General features: G+C 37.1%; 1 protein-coding gene, 1 long non-coding RNA gene and 1 pseudogene across 3 annotated transcripts; all 3 read right to left on the bottom strand.

Moving 5' to 3' along the window:
• Positions 1–1,545: 1,545 nt before the first annotated feature.
• LOC18433142 (uncharacterized) lies at positions 1,546–20,469 on the bottom strand. Of its 2 annotated transcripts, XM_088874421.1 has the most exons (4): positions 20,300–20,413; positions 20,004–20,193; positions 3,440–3,614; positions 1,546–2,367 (listed from the first exon to the last, which is right to left on the bottom strand). In XM_088874421.1, exons 3-4 carry the CDS (start codon positions 3,459–3,461, stop codon positions 1,697–1,699), a joined length of 693 nt encoding a protein of 230 aa, XP_088730547.1. In that variant the 5' UTR covers positions 3,462–3,614; positions 20,004–20,193; positions 20,300–20,413; the 3' UTR covers positions 1,546–1,696. The 2 variants fall into 2 exon arrangements, with proteins under 2 accessions (XP_088730547.1, XP_006843301.2); XM_006843238.4 differs by lacking the exon at positions 3,440–3,614 and having other exon boundaries at positions 20,300–20,469.
• LOC148780980 (uncharacterized) lies at positions 4,727–6,656 on the bottom strand. Its single transcript, XR_016061200.1, has 2 exons — positions 6,181–6,656; positions 4,727–5,872 (listed from the first exon to the last, which is right to left on the bottom strand). It is a non-coding gene; the product is annotated as an uncharacterized LOC148780980 (long non-coding RNA).
• On the bottom strand, positions 7,357–7,466 carry LOC148780979 (U6 spliceosomal RNA; annotated as a pseudogene).
• Positions 20,470–26,191: the final 5,722 nt, after the last annotated feature.

The following is a 26,191-nucleotide window of genomic DNA, read 5'->3' as shown; positions in this document are numbered from 1 at the left end:
ACATTGAGACAAAACTAATCAATTCGGTCGATTCTCCGATCTGACATAGGCACGGGTGAAGACGATCTGAGTCACTAATCCGGGTTTTTAAACTTTGATTTGATCTATTAGTTTTATGTTAAGTTGAAACCTCCAATGATAGGAGGCAGGCGGAGCTTAGTGATATTCTAGGACTAGGAGAGGCAGGTTGGTGATTTCTCCGTAGTTGAAGGGAACTCTCATAGCTTTTGATATTTTGTTATCTTGATGTAACTGCTAATCATTCTTCCCCCCTCCCCAAAAAATAAATTTTTTTCACCAAAAAAAATATGACCACGAACATTGAAAATACAAAGTCATTCGTGACTCTGATCCGGATGCTAGGCGAAAAATTCGAAATAGAATAAAAAAAAAAAAAAATGAAGACAAAAGGCGCATAAGCATAATATATACTGAGGGGGATTTTTATCAAGGTGTGGTTTGTATTGAGCCGGCGTTCTAAATAATCAAATTAGAGCCTACCTTCAAATACTATTGAGAAGTATAGTTTCAATACTGGAAAGTATTGTAATAGCCTTAAATTATAATTACATCTTCTTCAAAAATAATGTAGAATGACTAGATCTATGACAACTTGAAAATTGACGGTCTAAAAATACATTACAATATGCACTATTTCCAAAACTTGAAATCTATTTTTTTTCATGTCCATACATCTTGATGTCGATATGATCAATTTAATTATATTTGAGCATAAAAAACAACCTCTTCTAGTGAAAGTTTTGATGCATGCTCTAATTTGATTGTTTAGAGCCTAGGCTCTATATAAACTTTTCCCTTTCTATAATTACATTCTTTGAATGGGATATTCAAGTAAATTTATCAAGAGAAAAGCGCTCAGCACCTCTTGAAAGAAGCCGTATACCAACATTTTGGTGAAAATTGCCTTTCACCAGTTCAAGATTAGAGTGGTGGCTTGTCAAAAGCATGCAAGTAAGCGCTTAGGGCAAGTTGCATACGGTATACCTTGCCTTGCATTCACCATTTCCTGTGCCAAATGAGCAGAATCACATTGAGCTTGCTCAACATCTTATGTGGATCATGGCAGATGGATCCTTCTAGAAACTTAAGTTGATTTGGATGTGATGTAGACAAATTAGGCAGCTATTTAAATTCTAATGTAATGGCAGCGTTATAGTACACATGCAGAATGTGTGTATGAGAGAGAGAGAGCGCTTGAGGCAGTGACTGAAATCTGGTATGAACGCAAAAGTTGTCCAAGGCGATGTAACAGGGGGATGTTCTGCTAATTAGAACAATGCCCGTGGAATCGAGCTTGGGTCAAGACAGTAGAGTCTGGATTTTCATAGCACAGCGTATCAAGTTCCATTCCTATGTAATCTTGTCAAAAAAAAACGAACAATGCCCTCAATTCCCTAATCTGAGAAATCTATAGAATATCTGAATTTTTCCCAAAAGAAAATGACATTTGAAGGAAAATTTGAGGGTAATATTAAACTCCTACTCTTCCATCTGCAACTCCAAAGATAACAAATAAACATGGACTGCCTCCAAAATATTATTTGTATTATATGGATCTCTTGGACTGAACCATTGGGTTTCCTGCACTAATATCCGATAAAAACATAAAGGTATAGTCACATCTGCACTCAGCCAGATAAAAGCAGACAATAACACGAACAGGGTATTCTAGAAGTCACAAATTCTTAAAAGTCGATTCCTGCGCTGGTTTTGTGGGAGTGAGCCTTGCCAAGAGAGCCTTGTTGCGGCAGTGCTCCTCATCAACAAAATAGAAGGACCCATTGGCCCTGAATGTCACAAAAGGTCTTTGAGTCTCTGGTGGCCTGATATCTGCAAATCGAATGGTCCTTGGTATGTGCGTCGCTAGCCATGAGAGCATCTCTACCTCAAAACTGTCAGAACCAGGCTGCCACTTGAGCTTGTGAACATAAGGGCTAACAAACCAATGAAGAGCTGCAGTGGTTGAGGCACTGAGGAATATGACGGAAGAAGCAACTGCCCCTTTGAGGATCACATTCATTTCAGGTGCAGTTAGAAACGTGATTACAGGGCCGAGAGAGACAGATAGGCAGCATGTAGAGAGCGAGAGAAGCTTCACTTTCTTGATGGTTCCTGAGATGGGCCCATAATAGACCACACCTGTGTCATCTTCCACGCCTTCACCTTTGCGGTGGGGTCCTATGCTTATTTTGCTCTCACTTTCTCTAACTGTAGCCATAGTTGCAGCTTGTGAAGTCTGCCATCTCTTGTGAGAAATCTCCACATTCGTAGCTGTGTTGAAAATAGAGTGTCCCCTTCGAATGGCAGAGTAATGTTTCCAGTTCCCATGGCAACAAGAATTGAAGCCTGGAAAAGAAACAAGAGGCGAGATAGAACTTATACTCCAGAACCTCATTCCAGTATTTTCTAGATGGATCATAGTAACAGAGAAAATGATATTTGAGTATGTAATAAGAGATGAAGTTGGGATGCAACTCCTTTGTTAGGTAATTGTGATTTACCTTGGAGCTGTCATGGTGAAACTAAAAACAGACCAACCATTAGTGGGTTGAGGTTCCAAAAAAGAAAAAAGTTCACTTTTCAACTTTTCTCACCACAAACCAAAATAAAAGTTTCTCTTGCATGTTTTGCAATTTGATCAATTCTATTATGAGGTTTATCAATCCCAAGCTGCACGTGTTGCAACTAAGAGAATAAATTTATAAATTCTATTGCTAGGTTTATTTTGCAAGTTCTGCAGTTGATCAATGCTTACGTTATGCACCCTATTACATAAAAACCAATTTATCCCAACTTGTGGAACTCATGAAAAGATGCAAGAACAAACAGCGTTTAAAAACCTTGCAAGTCCAACTCGGGAAAGTCGGACTTGCCCAAACAACTCAAAACTAGCACCCTACTAGGATGCCAGTTCTGTACGATCCAAACTAAGTAATCCAAGCATAGTTGTTGGAAACAGTTCCATGATCAGGGGTGAAATCAATGGATCGAGGCTACCGGACAGCTCCTTATGATAGGGATTGATGTCCGTAAAATATTAAATCCAAGGAACTCGATCCGTGTGTTCCAGGGATCGAGATCCCCAATTACATAGGATCAAGTTCCCCAATTAGATAGAAATAGCATCATAGCCTAGTCACTATGAGCTCCTTATACAGGTTCATATGATATCTTCCACTTTGTATGATTCTATAGCATGTGCACTTGAAGTGTTGCATGCCAATACAACTGGCTATCTGCATATGTTTCATTAAAAAATGATTGAGGCTGGAATTTGATGTCTGTTCAACATTAAATCTAAGGAACTCAATCCCTATGTCCTAGGGATCAAGATCAGAAAATCTAAAAAACTAGAGCCATAGAAGATCCCTTTCCAGGATCTTAGGATAGAGTTCGAATTTCTAAACGGATGGCATACCAAAGTAAGTAATCCCCATCATCCAAGTCTATCCAGGTTTGACGAAACTCTTCTGAATCATTGAATGACCCAATGAACATTGTTAACATTTGCAGTTCTTTAAGACGAGCTTCACAAAGAAAACTCAGGACTCAGCTAGCCAACCCGGCCTGGCCGCCCCCCCTCAGATAAGTACCTGTTTCCGTGATACACATTACAGAAGGAGAAAGTGACAAGGGTAAAGACAAACATCTGGATACTTCTAAAATAAATCTCCACTAACAAAAAAGCACATATCTAAATAACATGGGGCTACAGGGTTGTCCTCTTTCCTTTAGATTGCAAGTGTGGAAGAGGATAGTACAGTACTTCAAAATTTCTTAATGTCCATTGCAGAAAATAGCTCCATGCAAGCATGTACTTGTCATAATGGATCTGGTTTCTTAAACTACTGAAAGGGCAAAAGCGCTACGAGACTTAAATGAAGTCACAAATAATGAGATGCGAGAAACAAAGTGAAATATGATACAAAACACACAACAAAATGACAACTAGAAAAAGAAAAAAGAAGATAACTGGAAACACAAAATAGTGACGGTTAATTACAAAAAAGAAGAAAACCAGAGTAGAAAACCTAAAAAAACAATACTAGGAAAAAAAATCAAAAGGACAATTCAAAGTGGAAAGATGACATAAATGAAAATGGAAAGTAGGCATCATGGAAAGCAATTAATGAATAGAAACAAGGCCGAATAGCTAAATACAAATGAAATAAATAAAAAAATGAAATAAAAAAGATGAAATATGCGGGAGAAGGATTAAAAACAAAATGACAAGAAAAGCACGCTTTATAATGAAAAAACTAAAACAAGAAAACTGTTGCAGAATTTCTACCAATATTTTAGGATACTGGTCAAAGATTCAGCCCAGAAATCAGCATAATTCACAGCAAATATTCACTGTCCACTAAAAAAACGCACACATCTTAATCCCCAGACAAGAGTATTTTCTTCTATTGCTAGGTGATAGTGTTCATTACCTTACTACATAGTTTGGATGTTTTGTTGCTAATCTGTAATCTTCTTATGTATGATCAATTTTTTTTAATTCAAAGTGAACATTTTACAAATAAAGAATACCCAATAGAAAAAGTATAAGTTTGTGCTGGATTCATATTTCTTTTCTGAGTAACTTGAAACTTTGTATTATGTACTGTAAATACCGATAGACATGGCTACATAAACTGGCAACAGACAAACCAGATGCTCAATAACAAAGTGACTAAAACCACCAAAAAGGGGGGAAAGAGGGGAAAGGTAGGGAACCCCCACATGAACAACTCTCAAGAAACTGCCAACTGATCAAAAACATTGTTCCTGCAGCCCTTCTTAGGCTAATGGATCAGTGATTACATTATGCTCGTGCTAGATGTGCTTGAAAGTTACACGTAGGGGCCCAGATATATTTTATCAAAAATAGGCCAAAGTCCCCAAGGAAACTGAGTGGACCTTTGAGGGCCACAATCTCACATTTTGAGCGCCCTTCATTAGAGTGTTTCCTAGTTCTGAACTTCCGATCAAATCGCTCTATCCCTTTGAGAAGGGCAAGACCACAAGAGCTTCTCCCATTGCAGAGCTAACAATGCCTATGCCCCCTGTAAAAGTCAGCAGGATCTCACCCTGGTGTAGGGCTGACCAAAGCTTGATAGTGACTAGGCAATGGGCAAATAGGAAATCTTTGGTTTGGTCTGATTCCTTCCACATGTTACAACGATTCGTGATCTAGATCCCTCTTCTTTGGAGCTGGTCGATTGTAAGTGCTCTCCTACAGAGCAGGAGCCAGTTGAACGCCTGGATTTTGGGTGGGATAGGTAAAAGCCAGGCCTTGTTCACAATGGATGGGCAGGTGGGAATAGGACACTGTGGTAAATAGAGGACATTGAGCATCGACTAGAGTTTGCCCAAGTACAAACCAACTGAGGCAGACATACCAAATGAAGCAAGTCTATGAGGGTAGTCAGATCAGGGATCTCGATATCTAGCAAAGCCCTCCTGAAAGTAGGGGTTCAGACTCTATTACACCCTAAAACTTCATGTGATTGTGTGACCCTGACATTTGGTCTCTGGCTAACAGAGAGTCTTAGGGAGTGCTCTTCTGAAGTGCAATCTCTAAACCACAGATCCCTCCAATACCTCACTCTTTATCTCCTCTTCTAATCCTGAATGAACATGCTTCCTGAAACTTTGGTAGCTCAAAACCAATCTTTCCCATGCTCTGGAGGCCCAAGCATCCGCAACGCCCTTGGAAAACCACTCGGTCTCATTGAGGCCGCACTATTGATGGGCGCCTGTCTATCACAACTGCCAATTTTGTGTATGACCACGTCACCAATGCTTCCCAAAAAGTGCAACACTGCAATTCCTGAGATTCTGAATACCGACCCCTCGTCCCATGCTGTATAGACATGTGTATGTGTGTTAGTGTCTGCACAGTATGGGGTGTTGGATTCCACATGCCATGAAGAAGAGCATTCTATGACATGGCATTATTATGAAAAGACAACCAAATTCAACTATACTTTACTAGTACCCAGTTTCATGATGAGGAGCAAGAGATAATCAAAGTAGATAGTTTGAAAGTTTTGCAGACATTTTCCAAAACTTTCATGTCTGCTCAAAACAAAAAAGAAGATCATCTCTAAAAATGATGCAAGCAATGGTTGATAAACAACAAGAAGAATCCCAAAGATTCTGCATCAGTACCTATGTTAATACATCTTCAACACAGGTATGGCACCAAACAGAAGAATCCATGTAACATAGGCCCCCTCTCTTTTTTGGATTTCACACCTTCTCCCAAGACATCAAATGAAATTTGCGCCGGTGCTCCATCATGGAACAAAAGGAACTCCTTCATCAGTCTAGCGAGTTAAGAGATGATAGACACAGGCATATGAAATAGAGAAATCTAGAAAAATGGTACGTTAACAGAGCTGCTTTGATGAGGGCGATATCCTCCCTCAAAGATAGGAAATTTCCTATCCAGGCTGCCAGCCTGCATTCAACTATCTCTACAATATCATCCCAAAGTTGTTTTCTCGGTTCACCTAGGCCGAGGAGGAAATCTAGCAACTAGAAGGCAACGAGTCTACCGCACAGCCCAGTCATTTAGCCAGCTAGTATTTGGTGCTCCACTCCTATTCCTGTGAGCTTGGTCTTAGTCAAATTGAATCCCATACCTACAGACAATTCAAAGCACATTGAGAAGAGCCACAAAGTATCAACCTGTTGGGTATTTTGTTGCAGAAGATCAAAGTGTCATCCACATAGTGCAGATATGAAATTCCCGGCCTCCCCCTTGAGGACTTAAAGCAGCTGAGAAGACCTTGTTGAAACATCCGAGAATTGAGCAATTGAAGACTTCCAGCCACAATTGGAAACAAGAATGGGGAGAGGGAGTCTCCCTGTCTCAGCGTTCGAGCTACTAAATTCAGATTTCTATGTGCTCTATTAGTAAACTTTGCACTTCATAGATGAAGTATTAAGCAACTTTTAAAAGGTCTCTGATGTTTCAAGAAATCCTAGAAAAAGAACAAAGAAAGAATTTTCACTAAAGAAAATGTTAAAAAATGACTAGTTGTAAAAGTCAGAAGTTTGCATATAAAACCATTAAGAAGTGTTAATTCAACCATCTAGGAGGTAGCACAACTACAATTCTTCGGTTTCACAAGCACCCTAGACACCCTTCACATGCCTTAATTTTGTAAGCTGCAAATCATGAGATATTTGTGACTACCTACTGGAATCCAAATCAGTCAAGAACCTGCAGTTTGGGTAAATCCTTTAGGATAGTTCACTGTATTTTCTCTGGACTTGTTAAAGAATCATTAAGCAAGAAAACCATATTTATAGAAGTACAAAAATTTTCTCGTTTCTTTTTTTGTTTTACCATGATCCTCAAATGGCGGGTGTCATGCTTGTACAGTGGCCATTCTAATCTTTTATTTGTCATTCCAATTTTATCAGATGTCTACAAAGAGTTTTAAGGCTTCAGAACAAGATAACAAAATGACGAGAATGCAAAAGACAAATATATTGCATCTGCTACTGAGAAGTATTAATCTCAAATAGTCTTTGAGTAAATAGTCCAATGGTTGAAGTAAACCCCGACCACTAGTAGGGCAACAGATGGAGTGCAGACTTTTGAATAGGATATTATTTCTAGGATTGGGTGCAGTAGCAGGATTAGCTTCCACGTGAGCATGTGGTACGGGGTGACCTTAATAATGACTATTGAGATTTTTAGTCTCTATAGGTTACCAGTGCATAGAAATGATTTTGAATCCTGTTGTTTTGGGAGAAATGTGTATGGTTTTTCCATAGGTTTAGACTGGGTAAATAGGGTGCGACTCGTGGAGCTAGAGGTGGGTAGAAAGACATGGTCCAGAAGTTGGAGTCATTGTACACTTGGTCAAATCCTTCTATTGGGTGTAAAATCAGTAAACCTGCTGGACCTGCAGGGCCCGGTCACTGTGTCATGTTGGGCTTTTGCTACAGTCCACAGATATTATCCTTACGGGAACCATTTTCAGAATAACAACTTTCAATAGCCAAATCAGATCCAAATTTGTCTGACAGGAAGTCTAGGGACAATTTCTACACTTAATTAGAAGGGTTAATGTTACTTCACTAGCCACTTGGGGTTCCACTGAATGTCAGCAAAGACTCGAGAAGCATTGATTTGCTCCATAGTTGTTTGGATAAGGATCATGAGCTTGGGATTGTGAAAGGCTAAGAGATCCCTATAGTTGGGAGCACCATCTGTACAATGCATATATTAGGGTCTGAGATCCCCAAATGTTTTTGATAGAAGTTGACTAAACTTAAAATAAAAGGAGTTACACCGTAAAAGTTAGGTCCACCACTCGTGGACCTCAGCTGTGTCATAGTCCCTGAGAGGAGGACCAGACGATACAGACCCAAACACACACAATAGCTGAAAAGGGCTTATAGATATGCCCAATTACAAAAGTGAACAAAAGGAAAGCATGGTAGGGGCTTATAGTATTGGCCCTTTACACTAACTGTTACACAAGGGGCGAATAAAAATTCACTCAGACCAACTGTATCCAATTAGGTGTGTTGCCGGGCAGCTTCTTTAGCAAGTGTGTCTGCGGTCTCATTTGCGGTCCTTCGGGTGTGCTTCCAAGTGACTTCCAGGTCCCTGCATAAGTGATGAATCTCATCAAAAATATTGATCAAATACCAAGGTGGATGACTTATCCCAGAACCCCACTTGATAATATTTTTGGCATCTCCTTCGATCTGTAGTATTCTTCCCCAAGAATGGTTAAATTTCTTGATTCCAATTAGCAGGGCTTTGGCTTCTGCTGTTTACGAGTCCTGAATACCTATGTATTCAGAATAGGTGAGAAGGACTTGTCCTTCGGAACTCCTATACACCCCCCCTACTCTTGCCATACTGGGGTTTCCAAAGGAGCTACCATCGAAATTGAGCTTTACTTGATTCTCTGGAGGAGGGGTCCATCAAGGGGTACTTCGGCTTTGACGATGACTAAGATTAATAAGATTTTCCCAATCTCGCATAAAGGAAGAGGCGGAAGTACTCACGAATAATTTGTGGTGGGAGGCCCAGAAAATAACTGAGGACGTTGTTTTTTTGAACATGGACTGGGGACTATTCTTAATTCCTCGAAAGATCCTGGAATTTCTTTCCCCCCATATGTGCCAGAGGGTAGCTGCTACCGAAGCTTTCCATAGGATTTTCCCCGACTTCCTAAAACTGTCCTCAAAGGACTGTGTTAACAAAGCCTGGGCTGAATGTGGAAGAGCCCACGAGAGTCAAAATAACTGAATAGTTAGACTCCAAATTGAGTATGCGAAGTTGCAGTGTAATAACCGATGTGTTACTGTTTCCTCTTCATTAAGACACATTATACATCTGTTAGGAAATTGGAATCCTCTTTTCTGAAGGTTGTCTAAGGTTAGAGGCTTCCCTTGAATCGCTAACCATTGGAAGAGTTTAGTCCTTGGTGGGGCTATAGAATCCCACGCTCTATATGATGGGCCATCGGAGTCTGTCCCCTCTACCAAGACTCTATAGAAAGAAGCAACTGTGAACCATTCTGAGCTTGATGGGGACCAAATGATGGACTCCATCCCTGACTGTGGTAAGAAGACTCCATGTAGTTCAAAGCTTAAAGTTGCAAATTGAAGGAGTTCGTCCTCAGCCAGAGACCTTCTCAAAGATGGGTTCCACGCCCTATTGTGGTCGGATAAGGTCATTCCGTCCTCTATCGTTGACTCTTTGTGGTTGGCGATGGCGAAGAGTAGGGGGAATCTTTCTTTTAGTGGTGCAGAGCCCATCCACAAATCCTCCCAAAAACTCACTCTATTCCCTCCTCTTGCAAGAAAGCGAGTATTGGTTCTAAACCAAGGAAGGATAGAGATCAGAGTTTTCCAGATACCTGATCCTATGGAGCAAGAGTCGGTCTTTGGCAGCCACTTTTGTGAGGAGATTTTATATTTGCTTCTTATCACCTGTGTCCAAAGTTGGTTCTCATGATTTGCTAGCCTCCACCAACTTTTCCCCAAAAGTGCCCAATTCTGTTTCCTAATATCTCTTATCCCCAGACCTCCCTTCTTCTTATGTGAGCATATCTTCTTCCAAGATGCTAGATGGATTTTCTTTGTTTCCACTGAACCCGACCATAGAAAATTCCTCATAACTTGTTCTAACCTTTTAGAGACTAAAGCAAGAATTTGAAAGAGCGACATGAAGTAAATCGGGGTATTAGCAAGGGATGCTTTGATTAGGGTACATCTGCCAGCCATAGACAGATATCGCCCTTTCCATCCTGCCAGACTTATCTATTTTATCAATGACATGGGCCCACATCAGTTTATTGGGTTTTCCAAGGCCTAAGGGGAGCCTTAGGTAAAAGGTTGGGATTTCCTCCACTGCACACTCCCAATCTGTTAACAGGTTCCTGGTTGTTGAAGGATTAAGGCCAACTCCCATCATTTTGGATTTCGCCGTGTTGACCTTAAATCCAGTGGCCAACTCAAAGCAAGCAAGGAAGATTTTTAGGTTCTGAACTTCGGTCTTATTTGCGTCAAGGAATAGCAAGGTGTCGTCTGCATATTGTAAGTGTGACACGCTTGGCCCCGTTCTACTTGTTTTGAATCCAGGTAGTAATCCAGCCTGGAACATCCTCGAGATTGATTGGCTGAAGACCTCTACCACTATAGTGAAGAGGAAGGGGGAAAGGGGGTCTCCTTGTCTTAGTCCTCTAGAAGAAGGGAAGAAACCTTTAGGAGATCCGTTAACTAAGACGGAGAAATAAGGACCAGAGTAGCATCTTTATCCACATTCTCCATCTTTCGCCAAATCCCATTCTGGAGAGAGTTTGTTCTAGAATTGACCAATCAACGAGGTCATACGCCTTCTCCCAGTCAATTTTGAATATAAGCTCTGGCTTCTTTTGTCTAATGCAAGATCCCCAAATGTTAGGAATCTCAATCTCAACCTTTTGGGAATCTCAACCCCAAACTTTTGGGATCTCAATCCCTAACATTTTAAGGATCTTGCTACCAATGTTAAAAAGAATAATGTAGTCTACAACTATATATACTCCTCAAAGTATAGATCTCTTTATTCGTAACCAACAAGCAATGCAACAATATTAAATCTATAGTTGCATTGGTAGGTGGCTATAAATAAAGAAAATCACCAGATTGGTCCTCATCTTGGTCTTTCAGATAGAGATCAAGATCCCTAACAATGGGGATCGAGATTCAAAAAATTTCAAATATCCCTTGTAGATCCTTTTTCCAAAGTGCTAGATCAAGATTCTGAAGCAGGGTATCCACCTTGTTGAGAGATCCCAACAACTATGATTTGCCCATTCACACCCATCCCTTTTATGAGGTGAAATTGTAGCATGTGAAGGGATAGTCCAGTAAAGTTTCAAGGAGTGTAAGAAAGAAGGAACTTTAGAATTTGGAATGAGGGTAGATATGGAGCATCAAGATGTGATCTCAATGGTTCTAGTTAGGGAGGCGATTGGGGATGAAAATAGAGGATCAACCTGGCAAGGGAATAGGCGACCACGTGTAGGACTGAATCTTTGATGGATTAAGAAAATATCGAGATGTTCAGTGCAGAACTAGATGACAGGTTTGAATCATCCTATTTCTGGTTTACTGAGAAAGCACTTATGCAGTAAAGTCTAAATACAAGTCCCAAAGGCTATAGATATCATACAAGTACTCTACATGGACTCTTACCTACACAATTCCATAATAACCAGTTTACATGATGAAAAAACAGGGATATAGGCACCTAGCTTGATTCTCCTAGGTTCAAATCCGACTGGTGTATTCCCCCCACCCAACTGAACACACACACATGCTCAGGGACACACACACATGCACACGCACACGCACAATCATACGCACACACTAGTGTTTTGATAAATTACATTTCAGATGGAATGGTACACCATTTTTCAGCTAGAAGCCCAAATTTTACGTGAAGGTCTAAAATTCTATGGGAAAAGAAAGTTTCTTCATTTTCTTGTTTCTTGTTCGGTGATCCCTAGCAAAAACAAAAACAGTTGAAAATAAAATATAATAAAAATACAAAAAGGAAGCCAAAGTAGCATCTCAAGGATCTAGCAAGGAGAACTCCTTGATCAAAATAGTATCCAGCCCAATGCCCTTGTAGGCAAAAGTGTCCACTACCACATTGGCTACCCTTCTTGTAAGTTCGAAAGAGGGTGATCATTCTGTGCATACAGAACTAATCTCCTGAAATAATCATTAATCCTCAAATGGGGAGGTAAAACTCCACTAGCTCAACCCTTTCTTTGACCTAGCTACTTCAATTCCCAAGAAATAGTTGAGCTTACACAGATATATGATTTTTACTATTCTGCTATATATATTTGAGCATATGAATTGTTATATGAAATGTAAAAATAAAATCGAAACCTTATGACTGCATGAACCTTTCTATCTATAGGATGTCCTGATTTGAACTTTTCCTTGTACATTCATTTGCATCCAATAGGATGTTTGGTAGGGGAACTACATGCCTTTGGTGACCATTTCAAGTGCTATAAGCCCTTCTTCTGTAGTCTCTTGCCATCATTTTTCAATAAATATACAGGTAATTAAAAGCTTTATGAAAAGCTGAAAATGAATTACTTAATAGTAATATCACTATGAGACACTTTACAAATGGTAAAATGAAGATTTCAGATTTTGGAGAATTGAGATTGGCTACAGTGAGCTTAATAGGGATTGACTGCAATGATTTTTCTTGGTTCTCATGAAGTGAGATAGGGTTCTATTCTCTTTATTTCTCAAAAAACTATGCTTTGAAGCAACTGTCATTAGATTTTATTGGCTCAAATTAAACAAATATAATTTAGACCCCAAAAGTTCCATCAAATTCCAAATCAAGGATACAAGGTCCGCCTATTTATGAAAAGGCAAGGAATAATCACCACTATTATGGGACAAAATGAAGCTTTGTACACATTATAAAATAAATTACCACAGCAATTCGCAATCATTGTGACAAACAATGTGCTATTGAGTCACAATAAAGATCTCCTCATTACCTAAAATCGAGACTGACCATTCTTCACAACAGTATACCATCTTGATGCAATAAAACTCCCTGTGACTGCAAATTTCTACTTTGAACCTAATAAGGTAGTCCTCCTTCCCAAAAACCTCTGGGCAAGGCCCATCCAGACATATATGTTTCTATGATATCATATCAGTCAATATCTCTTGGTACTCTCTACCTTTGATAATAAATTTAGTTTGTTTCTCACTTTATGCTCACAGCCAAAAAAACAAGCTCACTATAGAGCTTGTTCCGGCTGGTTGAGTGCCATAGGCACCTAACCCCAATCAAACTAATAAAGGAATAATTGTACATATAATTTCCTTCTTTCGAAAATTGATTGCCCATATGATGACGAATAAATGTAACATAGATACTAAAACAACAGACACAAAAGGTGATCTATGAAAACTTCCCTAATAATAGATAGAAAGCACATATTAGCCTGGGGGAAACTTCTATACAGAAGATGGTCAATCTTTTCATTTTATATCATTTTAAATGTTACCAATGGTCAATAATGCTATTTCCACAACAGAAATCACAAAATAGTAACTAATAAAGGAGCATCCACATTTGCACCTAACATAAGGTGAATTGGTCCCACATAGCATCCTATACAAGGATTCAAAAGAGAAACCCCATAAGCTTTGAACTCCTAAATCACGATCTAACTGATCCATATGTAGTTATCTTTAACAAATCATATGAACAATCTACTACATATTTCCCAGGCAACACATACCACCATAATTCATCATCATCTATGTTTATATATACAACCATTTTCCAGTGAGTGCTCTTTTAGTCAGAATAACGTTACCAACTTCCAACGTCGCTATTGTCCTTTGTTGGACAAATCTTGTTCATTTGGACAATATAAAACCCTTTCTCTATGTCAATTCCACCCACCAAATAGTCCCACTGAGTAGGAGGCTGACTAGATACTTGATACTCTAGCCAAAGAGGGTGCACAGGAAGACCAACTGAGAATAGCTATCAGTATCCCCACCATTTTTGGAGTTATGGGACTGTATAACTCATCAGTTTATTTTTATTCCTTACACTTATGTACATCAGATCCCAACTTTTATGATGTTGGGAGATTGTATAGACCTCATTGTGGGTATCTTTGTATGTAAGGAGCATCCGGCGTGAGGATAATAACTATGTTAAGACCTACCTATTAATTAATACAAGTCAAACATTCTCAATAAAAATAAAAATAAAAATAAAAATAAAATAAAAATAAAAAAAATACAAAAGAAAAACAAAAGAAGAAGAAGAAGAAGATGATAATGAAAAGTACCACTGAACCTATCTAGAATGTTCTTGAACAACTTTCACATTAAAAAGAGACTAAAATAAATCGGGATTTTTTTCTTTTTCCAGGTAGCCTTGAAAAGGTGATCCAATTAACAACAGCCCAGGCACCAAATCCAACAAATGATGCTAGAATGGTGCTTGAGGGGTTGGGTTGAATGAAAACCTCCCAAATTGATCATACAAACTATATTTCTGAAAAGAATATTGAAAACACTGTCTAATACCCTCAGACTCTCATGCATTACTAAAATTATAAACTATTTAAGACCAATAAAGTAGGAAAAAAATTCCATTGGAACTAAGTTCGATGACATTTATTAAGATTGGGCTACCTACCCAATCTTAATAAATGTCATTAAACACAAACCACAACTCACTCTTTTTTTTTGATAAAAAAACCATAACCCACTCTTGAATAAAGAACTCAGCAAAAAATGGAAAATGGGCAATAAAGTAGAAAGAAATCCACATTCTTGCCTCTTTCAATCAAAATACAAATTTAATAGACTCTCTGGCATTAATAAAATTATAAAACTAGACCAATAAAGTGGGAAAAAAATCCATTGGAACTAAGTTCAATGACACTTAATAAATGTCATTAAACCAATGGTTTAGAAAACGGATCGGTGCCCCAGATCGGGCACCCAAAAAACCCATCCGAATCGGTGAATCGACGATCCGGGTCGGGAATCGGCCGAATCAATTGGATTAAGCCTTAAAAAAATCTAAAAAAATTATTAAAATTCATTATAAATGTTGTTTTTTAGGAACCGAATAAGAAATGGGGGTACTATATTATTAACTTTTTTTTCATCAATATGCGAATATTTAAATGTTCTTTCCCTGTATGAACTTATATTAACCATTAAGTTTACATCACACAAAAGAAAAACCACATAAAATTATCATCGATGAAGTATATAATCATATATATGTAATAAAGAATTGATTAAATCGATGAAAAAATGGCCACCAAAATCTCGAATTGGAAGGAAAATTCTAATCCGGCAAAAAAAAAAACCCCTAATTATTGCAATCTAACTAACTATAATCCAAAATTATTACAACCTGACTAACTATAATATTATATACTGAAATTGAAATTGTTGGTTTACATTTTATAATTATTTTATTATACAAATAATAACAAATCCAAAATATCTTATAATATCATCTCATTTAAAATGTATTATTAACAACTATAAGAAAAAATACTACATTACATAATTTATAATGCAATTAAATTAAAATAAATAAAATAAAAGATTTGGTTATCAATGTAGAAATAAATTCTAAAGTGGTATGAGTTAGTGTTATTTTTTTCTTTTACAATATCCTCTAAACTAATATTTTTTAATATTCAATAAACTAGAATTAGTATTATTTTTTATTTTTTTAATATCCTATGAGCTAGTACTAATTTTTAATCTCAATTAACTACTTAATTAATTATTAATCATATGATGAAATAATCCTATGAGATAATAGCCTAATAGAGTATTTATGTTTTATTTGGGTAGGTAAATTTAAATATTTTTGGTGAAAGATAGAGGTGGTGAGCACCCAATTATTATTTTTAATAATTTTCCTTTTTTATCATATAACTTAATTACTACCATCGGGCGTACACCCTCGAGCACACCATCGTTGTAGTGTATGTAAAAGGCACATGTTAATTTAAAAGCTCAGGTGTTAGTAAAAGGCAAAAGTGTATATATAAGAATTGTCCCACATCGAAGAGATGCAGGATGAAGAGACCCTTTAAAAGAAGCAACCCAATGAGTTATGTTAGCTGATGATGTGAAAAGGGCCACGTGTAAGTGGGGCCATGTATGGAACACGCCGACGTAAGCAATGGTAGGGCCAAGTAATTCACCTTTTTAATAGAAAAACTGAAAAATAAAAAAAAAATGAAAAGTTATTGCATAAATCAGGGCAATCATGACATTACAGGGGGCGATTCATTGTAGCGACTCGCTGATTTACTATAGCAAGTCACCGATTTTTCCGAAAAATCGCCGTTTCAGCTCTAGAAACATCTGGTTTCCGATATTTCATCGGAATCAACACGGGGTGTCCGATTCCCGAGTCGACCCGGGCGATTCCGGGTTGACTCGCCGTTTTTTAATCCCTACATTAAACACAAACCATAACCCACTCTTGAATAAAGAACTCAGCAAAAAATGGAAAATGGGCAATAAAATAGAAAGAAATCCACATTATTGCCCCTTTTAATCAAAATACAAATTTAATACCAATAAAGTAGGAAAACAATCAATTGGGATTAAATTCAATAATATTTTATTAAGCTTCGGTTACCCAATCTCTGTAAAATATCATTCAACACGAACCATAAACTCTTGAATCTATGCCACAAATCCAAAGCTAAAATTGGAAAAAATAATACAAAAACAAAAACCAAATTTGGAAAAAAAAATCGAAACCCGAAATCATAAAAATGAACAAACTTTTCAAAATGCAATTGATCGTGGCTCGAATCGGTCACTGTTTGCTACCGAGGGTTCTTTCTCACAATCACTTCAAACCACAACAAGTATAGGGTAGAAAGTCGATTTCACAAGAAATCGAACTGTTCAGAAATTCTTTCAATCAACAAAAATTTTCTCAAAAATCTTCTTCTTTTGGAAGTTTTGATCTCTCGAAGACACTCAACAATGGCTCTGGGGAGTTGGACTGAACCCCAAACCCTTGTTTGAGACTGAAATCTTCAAAAGGAGGGAAAAGGGTTAAAAAAGATAACAAATAAACAAGTAAACCTCGTGACCCGGTGAGAGTCAGTTGGTTAACAAGGTTATCCACTTGGACCCAGCACCCTGCTAGATCTATGTGTCTAGACCAAGCCCGAGACAGACCTAGAGGATTTTCAAACACTAGGTATCATTCATACATTGAAGATAAGATAATATGCACATGCCTAGCATAAGAGAGGATCCTTTGATCAAATCCAACTCCACATTGATGTGAAGAATCATATCTACAAACTCCAATGGCATGGTTACATGGTTATCTTTCTTCATGTCAATCTTGTATAAGACACTACAGTCCTAGGACATGAATCATGAATCGAACAACTCTCGGCATTTAAAACACAATCATATTCCTGCCAACCTCTCCCCTAACAAAGACAGATTGCCATCAGAAGGGATTTTGCAATTTTTGAGCCTGCAAATAACAATAGATCCACCAACTTTGGATAAGGAACCATCCCTCATGCCATTTATTCAAGTATACAATAGATATAAAGAGACTACATATGCAAATCATTCACAAAGCCTAAAAGTACTAATGATTAGAATAAGAGCAAAAACAAAGTTAAACAACCCAAGTAAAAGAAAGCCAAATGAAGTTAGAACTCAAAAGAAAATTGATTAAAAAAAAAGGTGAACACATTCAGATCAAGACAAAATACAACTTTCGTAACAAAGGGCTGTTAGTAAGTTACCAAGTTTTTAAGTACTTGATAAGCTATATCTGATTCTGATCCGAGTTTGTTCGAGTCCTAAAAAGAAATTAAATATTCTTTCTCTCAAAAAATATGAAATTGGATATTCTTAAAACATATTTGAGTTTTATATAATAAGACTCACCAAGTCGACGTGGAACTCCACCAGCTGAATCACCACAGAGACCTAGCAAGTCCCAGGGCAAGGGTTCTAAAACATAGGTACAAAGATTAAGAGACCCTTAAAGATGCACTGAATCGACATACAAGACGTAGGCGTGACTAAAACTAATTAGTTCTAAAGCAGGTTATCAATCATAGCATATTGTAGCATAGTGAACGAATAAAATAGGATAATGATTGAGTCAGTTTCAAACTATTGATTCAAGAAAAGTTGTTTTTAAATATGGTATCCAATAAAATCCAATATGGCTCAGGCAAATAAGATTTCAAAAACGTGTGAACATGATCAGTTTCAAATTTCTAGGAAGGGAACAACATTGAGGAGCAGAGCTACTAAGTTTTTGACGACTATAGACACTTAAGTTTGCCTAAAGGAAACACAAACGTTGTCAATGGAAGCTCAATCAAACAAAGAACAGAAAAGTTATTTGAGTACTGCATGAACAGTCCGCAATACCAAAGCACTGGCTAGTTACCCAAGGCCCAAGCACAAACCTGGATTACAAGACAAGTCCGTTTAAACACATAACTCATAGTTAAACAATTTAAATCCTAGAGAAACTACTTAAACATTTAATAGTATTGTACCAAATCAGTAAGATTTCCACCTTTCAGACTGGCACAAACATGGAGAGAATGAAGTGGTATGGTCCTGCATGGTCTCATGCCAAGGGTCCACCAGAGATACACCCATCGAATGAAACAAAACAAGAAGATTTCAACCTTCACCTAAGCTTTACATATAATCATATCAGCAGTGTGACCTGATATTCATCATTAATCAAGCTGAGATTTAGCTAAAGATCAGTGGTTCCAACTTCTTCGTATTTCAAGAAAAGTTGAAGTTTCTCAAACAAGTAGAGACCTTTTGCTCATGAAAACATAACTAGCAATTATAAAACCAAAAATTGCGCATCAAGACAGATTTAGGAAAAAGTTTATATAAGGTGTCAACCTTATACTGTAGAAGGCACTCCCAAAAACCCATCAAAAAAATGTTGTTTCCACCAAGAAAAAACTCTAATTGATCATGTCAACCTCGAGATATATGGATATGAAAAAAAAAAAATTCAAGTCCTAAAACTAGTGCATCTTGTAATAGATTATCTAGACCGTCTATTTTCAAGTTTTTCAAGTATTTATTGATCAGCTCGATCTGCCCCATTTTTGGAGTTTGAATTTTATGATTGGACATATAATAGATTTTCAGGCCACCCTAGGAATTTCTGATACCAAATTTACATCTTTCGAAAAAGTTTGGATGTGTGCATTACTTCGATTGTTCAAGGTTGACACCGCATGCAAACCGCACCCATAGATTTATTATACCTACTACCTATAAATCTCCCTGATCTCTATCAGCTCAAATAATATGTCTGAATGTATCCAAAATTCCTCCCTCAACTTAGTCACTAAACATTTGCCTAAACTCAATACTCATATCAGTCTCTTTAGCCTTAAGAGGCTAGCATCTCAAAACATTAAATACTCCACAAATTGATATCCCCATTAACAATTTCAACCTCCATGTCTCCACAATCATCTTTAGTTATAAACGAGTGGGTGATTCAAGGAAGTGGAGAAATAAATAAATAAATCAGAAAATAAAAGATAGAAATAAAGGATGAGATAATATAGCCCCTCATAAGCCCTGCATGGATTTTAACCAATAATATCTCTTCACAAAACCCAAAATAAATCGTTCTCCTCTTCTCTCATTTCTCCCATAGGGGAGTGTGGCAATAACATTTAATTGAAACATTGAAAGTTTGTGATTTGGATTCCCAGAAGAACCCACAAAAGAGAGATTGAAAATAATGCAAAGATATAAGAAGAAATTACTCCCATCCAATATAACGATCATAAGCACACTAAATTTCACGTAACAAAGAAGCCTGAGATGACACTGTAAGAAGAGAAATATGGAGTAGGCCCCAGTAGAGAGAGAGATACCTGTAGCAGCATAGGGTTTGGAGAGCTTTTGTGAGCAGCTCAAGCTCAAAAGGCGCGAGAGAGATGCTCTCGCCATTGCTATCACCAAATGAAACTATACTCGACGCTCGGGAGCCGTGAAAGCTTGTAGTATGTAATGCAAAAATGCCCTCAGTCGTCGGACCGTCTACGAAAAATGTCCTTCACAGGACTGTTTTGTAGGGTTTTCAACAAAAAAAAAACCCTCAGAAGAATGGTGTCGCCCAAGAAATCCGAAATTCGCAAGAAAAAAAATGCAAAATCAACAAAGAACTCACTGGAGGTAGTTGTTGAGGTCGCAAGGCCGCGAATAGTTCTTGGCGAGAGTCTGCCTTTGCTGGGAAGAGAGAAAACTTTCGCTGCGGTTTCGTTGGGAAAGAGAGCGCAATTTTGATTTGGTATGAGTCCGAGGTCCTATTTAGAACCCTCATTTCAATGTAATTGTGTTTTTTTTTTTAAAAAAAAAAAAAGCTTATTGAATGTTTTTTCAAGTGCCACTATATCGCCACTCTTTAAACCTTTATTTCCAATTTTTATTTTATTTTATTTATTTTTAAATATTTTTTAGATTATCAATTTGGACCGAATATGTAGGTGAACCATATGCTTCAAAGAAAGATTTATGTGATCTTTTATCAGGAAATATATTTATTTATTTATTTATTTTTTTCACCCTTTTCTTTTGGCAAAAGATCACTTACAGGTGATCTTTATTATAATACGATAAATTTCAAAACAAAATCAACATAACAGTAAAACTAATATCTTAACAACTTGATGTCATTGAAACAACTATGCAATATACTTGAAAATAAAAGATAAGATTGCGAGAAACAAAAAGAAGAGTGTGAGAGATAACCTTAACTGGGCTTATTACACCTCAAACCAAGTCGCCACCATCCGATGGTACGGGATCAACGGTCTAGCTTCAATCTCGAACCGAAAAAGCAAATTTCGACCAAGCCACACCACTGAAACATAAACCCCTTTGATCACAAACTCAAATCCTAAGTGAATTCTCTTAGCATCCTAGTTTGAGAGAGATAGATTCTCTTTTTGCGAAACCCTAAACCCCTTAGCCATAAATCTATATTCGAGAGATAAGAAAGCAGACCTTCATAACCTAAATACTTAGGTTCTTTCACAATGTGAGAGAGAGATCAAACATGATAGAGTCGTGTGTACCCCCTTTTTGAGATAAGAGAGAGAAAGATGGGAATTGGGTACAAAAGATAAGGCGTAAAGATTTATGGGTAGAGAAACCTTTTTTATAGGCTTTGAATAACATTAGGGTTTTTCTTAGCGCCTCTTCTTGTGAGATTGAACATAGACCGTCGATCAAGGGTGACTTGTGAGGTGAGAGATCTGAGTCATCCATTCCATAGATAGGCCATCAACATTATGTGCATGAACCATTATCCTCCTTTCCTAAACCATTTTCCTATCAATATATTTAAATAAAATAAATATCGTACCTTCTATAAAATTGCACGATCCATGTAAATATCATGCATTCTATAAAATTGCACGATCCATGTAAATATCACGCATTCTATAAAATTACACGATCCATGTCACATATTCCATAAGGATATGTCAAATAATATCAAATAGATAAATACTACCAAATATAAATAAGATAAGATCCCTATCAATTCAAATTGACCATATCTCTTTAAAACAAACTTGCTACAAAATAGATAAAGCCATAGCCAATATATCCTTTCCAAGATTTGACCACATTCCATAAATCAAACTAACCTTATCTTAAAAGCAAACAAGAGAATCCAAAGATGGTGGGGCGTGCCACACTTTTGTGGCACATGTGGGCCCCCACCCACATCCCACATGGTGGGTCCATGTGCACTATGGGCCCTCATGAAATATTATAAAAAAAATAATATTATTTTTTAAATTGAGTAAAATAATTTAAAATATATATTTGAATTTTTATAACTTTGTAAGAACAATAACTATATTTTTATAAGTCCAAAAATCACAAATAAAATATTGAGAGATTCATAAAAATTCAAATGATAAAACTAAAATCATTTCAATAATAAATAAACATAATTAAATTAATATGATGGGAAAATGAACCATATGGTTTTAGGAATCCAATCTGTAATAACGGGGTACTCCACTTTCAACTGTGGACTACAGACCACACTAGCTTTATCAAACCGACCCAGTATTCCCCATGACCCACAGTCTTCTCATTAGTGGGTCACCAAAGTCAGGTCGATGAATCAAGGGGTCGTAATCCCAGTCTGTGGATTACAGTTCTTCCTCTAGAGACGAGTCAAAGTCACAACAACCTGATGCGACCACAACTCTATGGCGCATAGGGGTATCTCTCGCACATCTATACGCTTCACCCAAAGGTGAACATCTAGCTTTCCCGAACGATCTATCAATATGCATGTCGTGTGATGAAACATGGATGAGGTTTTGGCCCCCATTTCAGTAGCTCACCATCAAACACAAGGGTCACACAGTCTCTCGGCTCACTCATCCGGGCATGTTCTCCGACCTCATCAAGGGCTAACCCATAAATCCTCATCGGTTTGTTCTTCATACTCAGGTAACATGAGTTTTTTCCAACCAACTGGCTTAGATCGTTAAGCATAGATCGGTATAAGCAAATCATCGTTTGCTTAGTATGTTCCAAGAGGGGCCACACTCCCACTGAGTTCATGTTCCACTATATCATTTCATTTTACAAGCACTCATAAGGCTTTAAAGGTCACAGAAACCCAACACTACTCCACCGATCTGGGTTTTAAAATACTACTTTATAGTTTATAGAATGCAACATAGTTATTGCTACCCATATAGAATCTAACCAACGAGCCTTTTAAGTCTACCTTTTAGTATAATGTCTTGGTTGGTCCAGTTCAATGCAGCAAATGACATTGGCTAAAATTAATTAAAATAAACTTTGATTAGTTTGACTAATATAGCTAGCTGGTTTTGACTAGACGAATAAATTAAAATAAGTCAAGTAATTTCTATAATATAATTTATATGTGGGTGTGGTTTATATAGAGCTGAGACTCTAAACAATTAAAGTAGAGCGTACCTTCAAATAGTATCGAGAAATGTGGTTTCAATATTGGAAATCTTTGTGTTAGCCTTAAAATATATTTTCATCTCTAATTATAAAATTTCAACCATAAAAATTAGTGTAGATCGAGCAGATCTATGAAAATCTTGAAAATTGACGGTCAAAAAATGCATTATTGATGCACTATTTCCAAAAGTTGAAATCCATTTTTTTCTCATGTCCATGCATCTTGATGTTGAGATGATCAATTTGAAAATTTTTGGGCATCAAAACAACCTCTTCTAGTGAAATTTTTTATGTGCCCTCTAATTTGATTATTTAGAACCTCCTATGTAAACTTTTTTCTTTATATTTTTAAAATATTATTTTTTTGTTGTATTAATATAATCTAATTGGTTTGACTAGCAAATGAATCAATTTTGACTTGACCAGATCCTCCTGAATCTCACAGCTAATCTGATCTTGATAGGTAGCCCATATAATGTTTATGGGACTTACTCCATTACCCATTTCTACTAGGGAGGACAGGTTCGTATTTATCTGCAGAATGAGTGAAGGTTATTGTGGTATATATACGCAGTGTGTGTGGTACGCTTGCTAGTGTTGCTAATGTGCTTCCCCAAAATGGAAAATGGATGTGTTTTTCCAATTTTATGCTTTATCAAGAGAAAGTATTTCAATGCATTTTTAGAAAAAAGAAATTGTTAACAAACTGATTGCTCATTCATCTTTGAAGTATATGTCACATGTCGAATCGAGCTGGATCTGTATTCTCTAAGGTTTGTTTCATGTTGAAAAAAATAAAACTCCATTAGGAACCTGCAAGATCGGGTGGCCTGCCAGTTTTTAAAACAATGTGTATGTATGAGTACCAAAGGGTGAGATTTGTATAAGGTGTCAACCTTATATTATTACAATAAGGTGCACCTTAAAACTATACTGAAAATGTAATTTTGGTGCTGCAAAGCCTTGCGATGATATGAAAATCCATTGGTGCCCCTAATTATAAAATTTAAAGTTCAAGAAATTGTGTAAGCGGATCTATTATACTTGAAAATCTTGAAAATAGATGGTCCAGATAATGTGTTAGAAGATGAACTGTTTTTAGAACTAGAAATCCATTTTTTCATGCCTATGAATCTCGAGGTCAAGATGATCGACCTGAGGACTTTTCAGCATTGAAACAACTTTCTCTAGTGGGTTTTTTATCTACTACACCTTACTCATACGGTATATGTTGGGTTTATATGGCCTTTAAAGGCCTTATGAGTGTGTAATGTAAAACATTTATTATAGTGGAACATAAATTCAGTGGGAGTGTGGTCCCTCGAGGACCATACGAAGCAAATAATATTTGTTGATATCGAACTGTGCTTGACAAGCTAGGCAAGTCGGTTGAAAAACCCAAGGTACCTGAGCATAGAGAATAAACCGAAAATGGTTATGCGTTAGAGCTTATGCCTAGATGAGTGAGCCGAGGGACTGTGTAACCCTTGTGTGTGATGGTAGGCCTACAGAGACAGGGGCCAAAACCTCATCTATGATTCATCACACGGCATGCATATCCATAGATCGTTCGAGAAAGCCAAATATCCACCTTTGGATGAAGCGTATGCATGTGCGAGAGATACCCCTATGCACCATAGAGCTGTGGTCGCATCAGGCCGTGGTGACATTGACTCGTCTTTAGGGGATGACATGTAATTCACGTACTGGGATTGCAACCCTTTTGGCTCATCAGCCAGACTTTGGAGACCCGCTAATGAGCCCCTGCTTGGAGTGCCCCGTGATCACTGATGGAATTCCTGAACCATAAGAATTCATTTCCCATCATATTAATTTAATTGTGTTCATTTTATTATTGAAATTATTTTAGATTTATTATTTGAATTTTTATGAATCTTTTAATATTTTATTTGTGATTTTTAGACTTCTAAAATAAAGTTATTGATTTTACAAAGTTATAAAAATTCAAATAAAAGTTTTAAAATTGTTTTTGTTATTTTAAAAAATTTATAAAATTACATGGGGGCCCATAGTGCATATGGGCCCACCATGTGGTATGTGGGTGGGGACCACATGTGCCACATGAGAATGGCACGCCCCACCCATTGGATTCTCTTTTGGTTTCTTTATGTGCAAGAAATTTGTATTATGGAAAGTATGTTTTAAGGGATATGGTCAATTTGAGTATATAGTAAACATTGACCTTATCTTATTTATATATGATAGCATATATTAACTTGATAATATTTGACATATTCTTATGGAATATATGAGATAGAATATGCTACTCTATGGAATGAAAAATATTTTATTAGATTTAATTTATTTATAAAATATTGATAAGAAAGTGGTTTAAGGAAATGGGGATAATGGTCCATGCACTTCCATAATGTTGATGACCCATCTATGGAATGGATGGTTCAGATCTCTCACCCTATAAGTCATCTTGATCAACGGTCAATATTCAATCTCAAAAAAGAGGTAAACTATGGGAAACCTTAAGAAACCCTAAACCTAACTTTGCACTATAAATAGGGGTCTTTTTTCCCTCTTATTCTCTACACCTTCTCTCTAACCCTCTCTCTCTCTCCTAAAGACCCATAGGAGGCACGCCCCAAACCTAGGCCTCCTACTCTCTCTCTCTCTCTCTCTTGATCTATAGATACTAAGGGTTGAAAAATTAGGGTTAAGCCTAAATTAGTTTTGGGGTTAGGGTTTTGTAGAGATTTAAGGGTGCTTACTCAGTTTGACCGAAATTGGCTTTCCTAGTTCGAGATTGAAGTTAGACCGCTGATCCCGCACCATTAGATGTTGGTGACTCGGTGTGGGGTGTAATAAACCCAGTTGGGGTAATCTCGAGCATATTTTTTTATTTCATGGAAAATTTATTTTTATTCTCAAGCGTAGTGTTTAGTTGTATAAATGGCATCAAGTGGTTAAGTTTTATTTTATTATTAAGTTGCTTTTATTTTGAAATATTTATTGATTGTATTAAGACCATCTGTAAGTGATCTTTTTGCCAAAGAAAATAGAGGCAATTAAAAAAAAAAAATTTATATTCATCGGCAAAAGGTCACATAGGTCTTACTTTCAGTAT

The sequence above is a fragment of the Amborella trichopoda genome, chromosome 8 (assembly GCF_054954075.1).
Source record: "Amborella trichopoda isolate Santa Cruz 75 chromosome 8, AtrichopodaSantaCruz75HAP2 v2.0, whole genome shotgun sequence".
In the NCBI taxonomy this organism is placed as follows: Eukaryota; Viridiplantae; Streptophyta; class Magnoliopsida; order Amborellales; family Amborellaceae; genus Amborella; species Amborella trichopoda.
The sequence above is the reverse complement of the archived record's forward strand: the minus strand, read 5'-3'. Positions and strand labels throughout refer to the sequence as shown.